This window comes from Nicotiana tabacum, chromosome 12 (assembly GCF_000715075.1).
Source record: "Nicotiana tabacum cultivar K326 chromosome 12, ASM71507v2, whole genome shotgun sequence".
NCBI classification, from domain to species: Eukaryota; Viridiplantae; Streptophyta; class Magnoliopsida; order Solanales; family Solanaceae; genus Nicotiana; species Nicotiana tabacum.
In genome coordinates this window covers 103,217,030-103,222,698 of record NC_134091.1, presented here as the reverse complement: position 1 = coordinate 103,222,698, position 5,669 = coordinate 103,217,030, and the positions used below count along the sequence as shown (strand labels likewise).

The 5,669-nt window shown below is 32.2% G+C and overlaps 1 protein-coding gene across 1 annotated transcript; it reads left to right on the top strand.

Moving 5' to 3' along the window:
* The first annotated feature begins 3,417 nt into the window (after positions 1-3,417).
* LOC107773593 (uncharacterized) lies at positions 3,418-5,091 on the top strand. The gene has a single exon (XM_016592994.2). It carries the CDS (start codon positions 3,660-3,662, stop codon positions 4,887-4,889), a length of 1,230 nt encoding a protein of 409 aa, XP_016448480.2. The 5' UTR covers positions 3,418-3,659; the 3' UTR covers positions 4,890-5,091.
* The last annotated feature ends 578 nt before the right edge of the window (positions 5,092-5,669 follow it).

Sequence of the window (5,669 nt, the reverse complement as noted above, 5' to 3'; positions counted from 1 at the left end):
GACAAACATTTGTCTCATACGTCACAATCGGGCTCGTCGCAGACGTTAGAATTCGTCTAGTCAGAGGTTGAAAAATAATATCATTTCTCGCCACCTTCTTTCCGAGAAACGGGGGGGAGGGGGGGAGGGGACTATCTGTATACGGTCAAAACCGAATTTTCCCTTCGTGTGATTAATTGAGATTGAAGCATGATGGACCGAGGTTCGTCGTTATAATATCGAGTTGTGATGTAAAGTTGGGTTGTCGAGTTCGAGACCCAGAGACCGATCAATATCAAGCTCGAGTTAATATCGAGCTCGAGACCCAGAGACCGACCAAGATTGAGACCGAGCCAAGGAACAAAAAGCCGTTATGGCCGCATTTGGGGGAGAATCTCGGTAGAAATCACAGCTTAAATCAAGAAAAAACTTATTAATTAATCTATCATGGGATCCCCACTATGTATTTTTAATTATATCCAAAGCAGGATTTCCCCACTATATTAAGAGAGGTTATCATCTGTAAAAAGGAATGATTGATGGACACATTGAGATTTACTGAAATTTACATAACATCTAGGAGATTATCCTTTTTTGGGCTTTGATATTGATTCATCTTGTTCCCTTATCAATCACTCCCTATTTTTCTAATTTGTACCAAGTTATATCACGCATCCTTAGAACTACATATAAATTCAACTATATCCGTTTTCGGGTAAACAATTATAATGCTTGGCTGGAAAATGAGCTTTGCCAAGAATTTAAGCAGCCTATTAAATAATCATAATGGTCACCAAGTTAAGTGGATGGTCGATTTGTTCACTGTGGATTTTTGTGCAAGAGTTCTGAACTCTAAATTACTAATTTAATTATTCTTACCTAATCAATTTATTGATTTGATGGATTTGGCTACATAAACTGAGGAAAGGAGCTTTTTAACGAGCACTCTATTCTTATGAGGGATGTATTAGAGAGTAATTCATAATTTATGTAGAGTTCAATTCTGAAACTAAGAGGTGAGGGGGAGTTTTTCTAAGAAGTGCAAGACATTGGTGTGTATCGATTTTAAGTTCCATATGATTTTTCATTAGTGGTCAAGGCAGATGTACATGTTAGGAGGAATCAATAATTCAATATTAGAAGCACAAGTTGAAGCTTTTCTAGCTTGTTAGACTTAAGACTTAAGGGTCGATTGATTTATTGTGTATATAGGGGTTATCTATACTGTGGATATAATAATATAGGCATTGATAGTTATACAATATATAATCGTAATTAAAAATTATTAATCCCAATATAAAATTTTACATAAGATAATACAATATTTGATTGGTCTCATGCATAAAAAATAATCGCCCAGAACAATACATAATGTTTGGTTGCCCGGTATTAAATAGTACTCTATTAAAGTTATGCATAAATTTTTATACTCTCCGTCTCTATTTGTTTCATTTTATATGTACACTTTCCTTTTTAAGTATATCAAAAGAATAATACCTTTTTAATATTTAAAAATAATATAACTTTAAATTTCTCGTTTTACTTATAATGAAATGATTTATAACTATATAAATAATTTTTTTTATTTTCTTAAACTTAATGCCGAATAAAATACTGTTGAACGTTTTTGATTGATTTGATTAGTCTGTGTGCTAGTGATCTAATGACAGGAAAAAAGAAGGGAAGTGGGGTTTGCAAACTTTAGAATTGAAAATGATACGACAGCCAGTCAAAGGGAGCATGGCCTTCAAAGTTTTAATGTGTAGTAAAGCAATTTTAATATTGCTTGAAATAATTGTCCTTCTCTTTAGGTTTTCATAGCTATAGGCTTTGGCCAATACCTACCCCTTTTAAAACACTTTCATAGACCTCCTCCACAAAAACAGTCACTCATTTCATTGCGTTCTCTTAGCTCAACATTGTTTTAATAAAAATTTACTCCCATCCAATATTTATGTAATGATGTTCCAATTTCAAAAGACAAATAAATTATTCTTTAATTATAAATTTTTAATATATTTTTAAAATTTTAAAAATTATTAATTATTGTGACTTATAGTACATTTTGCATATTTCTAAATATATAAATTTTACTATGAAAAACTTAAAGATTTTGTGTCCAAATATACAATAAAAAACTAGGATGTTTGAATCTGAAAAAGCGAAAAATTAAATATCACATAAATTGAGACGAAAGATGTTTTTAAGTCAAAAATTTAGATTTATAGTATATATTAATTAATTATAATTTACCTATAGAATTATATATTAGAACATATAATATACATTTATTGAATTGATATAATATATGATGAGTTTTTCTTCCCACGCTCCGTAGCTCCACCTCCCTCTAAGTCTGACTGCTATCAATCTCTCTCACCTGCTCCCGGTGACAGTACTGTCACATTCTATTTTGTCTCTTATCATCTATTCCAAAACATGTACTGTGATTTTAATTTATACTAACTGTATTTGACTAGGCAAAACATTTACTCCATTTTCATTTTAATTGTAGTTTATATAATGAAAAAATGATGGAAGTGAAGAGTCAAGTGATTTAGTGGCTAATGAAGCTTGTGAAAATCATGTGCAAGTCTCGTAGCTAATGATGAAGTAATTTCTTCTCATATTCTTATATTTTTTGGTAAGCAAAGTTATTTGTTTTGATAGGAGGTAATATGTATCAAGTGAAGTAGTGGAGGCGCATGCATCATTGCTTGAACACCATAGCTATGTAATGGTTAAAGGTACTCCTTCCATTCCCAAAAAACAATAAAAAAAATAACTAGATTTCCTTAGTAATTAGTCCGTTCTGAAAAATAACACCTTTGTATATATAAAAATAATTTAACTTGAACTCATTATTTTAACGTTAATAATTAACAAGCTCTTATGATCACCCAAAATGTTATGACATATTTAAGATTATAAATTTAAAATTTTTTATACCCACACAAATATTATGATATATTTATAAATATAAATTTTAAAAGTCTATCTTATTTCCTTAAATGTCGTGCCCTTCAATTTATGCCTTTAAGGTGAGACAGAAGGAGTACTTAATTAGTTTGATAAAAAAGATCATGTCAGAGTTTAAAATACTAAAGCGTTTTAAATTGGCTAGACTGTTGTACTATAAATTAATTCTCCCTCCGTCCCGTCCCTAATTTACACGAGAGTGTTTGACCGAACACAAATTTTTGAAAGAAAGAAAGACTTTAAAACTTATGGTTTAAAAAAAGTCGTGAATAATTATACTACATATAAATCATATTAAAATGAGAAGTTTTAAGTTAGATGTGTAAATATAGATAAAGTTTTTGAGAGATAAACTAAAAAAGCAGTGTCACATAAATTTGAGAGATGGACTAAATCAGAGGGAGTGTACAAAATATTACTTGAAAGACAGAGTGAGATTCGAATATAAATAGATACCTTTACTTTTCTAATTTTCCATAGTCCGCAGAATCTATATTTTTTCCTTTCAACCACCACCACCACTATATCATGTCTTCTTCATCATAGCTATAGTCAAGCCCTATCCTCCCCTCCCCTCAACCTTTCCTACTTGCACATGTTCAAGATAGAAAATAAAGCAGCACTTTCCATTATAAGCTGAACAACTTAACCTAATTAATCCATTACTTTTTCTGTGGTTTGCTTTTGACAAAACTCTACAAATGTTTCCTTCAGGCAACAGCCAAGAAACCTTTAATCTCTACATCTCAAAAGCATTCCTTGAAAAGTCTTTTACATATGGTCATCATCAAAACCCTAGTTCAAGTTCAAGGCAAGAAGATGTTGCATCTTTCTTGAACTTCCCTTCTCCATTTCTTGATGATCACAATAATGAGTTGCCCAGCTTGAACCAAATATTGTCTCATCAGCATCACCAAGATCAAGAGGCTGGTGATCATCACCATGCCAAAGAGAGCAACGTTACTCATAATATTTCTTGCGAGACATCAAAGGAGGAAATGTCTATTGAAGCAGCTAAAACATCATCAAAGAAGAGAAATCTCAGTGCAACGCCACCGCGAAGGAGAACTGGAAAGAAAGATAGGCATAGCAAGATTTGCACTGCTCAAGGGGTGAGGGATCGGAGAGTGAGATTGTCACTTCACATAGCGCGTAAGTTCTTTGATCTCCAAGACATGTTAGGTTTTGATAAGGCAAGTAAAACTATAGAATGGTTGTTTTCCAAATCCAATAATGCCATAGCTGAGCTCTCAGAGAACATCCCACAAAAGGATTATAACAAGATTATTAATAGTAATAGTTCAAGTAGTGAAGATCAAAAGAGTGAATCTCTTATGTCTGAATGTGAAGTACTATCAAGATGGGAGGAGAACTCAAACAATGAAGGGAAGAGAGGAAAAGACATAAACATGAATGATAGATTGAGTGAAATGGTGCAAAATAGTCCACATAAGAGGGAGTCAAGAAACAAAGCAAGAGCAAGGGCTAGGGAAAGAACTAAAGAGAAAATGATGATCAAAGGTCTTGACAAAAAGGGCAATAAACAATGGTATGAAACAAACCCTAATAGTAGTACTAATATTCTTGACCATTTAGGGTCATCAAGCAACAGTGGTTTTCTTGATCAAGAATACTCCAACAACAATTCTTATAATAATACAAGTGTCAATCAAGAAAAGGATTCTCCCCTTGAAGCAAATTCTCAATCTCTAGAACATCAGTTCATTTCAAATTACTATGCAAATTCCTCAGCAGCAATAGGAGGCTTAGATTCTGGAAACTGCTTCTTGGGTTTCCTTGGGAACTGGGAATATGCACCAATGTCATATGCAGGTAACCCTAGCTCAATTTATTTGGCAAACTCCAGTTATCAATTTCAGCCACTGGACCAAGAAAAACATTTATCCTGCAGACATCACAGACAGGAATAAATTAAACTGGGTCTTAAGTTGTACTTAGGCAACTTTTTGTTACTTTTTTACAGTGTTATATCTCCTATGTTTACCCTGTTTGAATTTTTTTTTTGGTTGATTTATGCAATATGGAAAAATTCTAGTACTGTTTTGACCTAATTTTTCTGCTTGGTGTAGACAAGACAGAAAATGAGTTTATGAATAAAATTTGTTGTTTGATTATTTCACCAGTTATATATGCTCTCTTTTTTTTTCCCTTCTTATTTTGGATGAATGATGGGTATGTGCCACCTTATATAAAAAGTCTATTGAATATATATATATATATATATATATATATATATATATATATATATATGCTCTGTTTCTAAGTTTCATGATATTTCTTGCTTGTTATAGAATAGTTAAATGCTGACTAAATTTATTTCTTGCATAATTAAGCTCTAGAAAAGCTAGCATTTTGACACAGGAGCCTCAAGGGTAAGGCAGTTTCTTATTTTATATTAATTTCAGAATTAAATTCAAGCCAATATTATAAATTGGCGAGAAAATCTCTTCCAACCCAGATAAAAACAATGATGAAGAGTAGTGCTGCCTAGAGGGTATATGCCCCTTTGAATCACTTCATGAATAAATAGCCTTAAAATACATTAGCCAGTCAATTAAACTTGTACCAAATTATGGCATATTGTAGTTTTGACACATGAATTAGCCTTTTTTGTTCAAGTTGATTGGAAGAATAATTATTGGAATTTTGAATGCATAGACCTTCCTGGATACGGCAATTTACTTCAGGAT

Coding starts and splice junctions, on each gene's coding strand:
- LOC107773593 (XM_016592994.2), top strand. CDS start 3,660: ATGTTTCCTTCAGGCAACAGCCAAGAAACCTTTAATCTCTACATCTCA.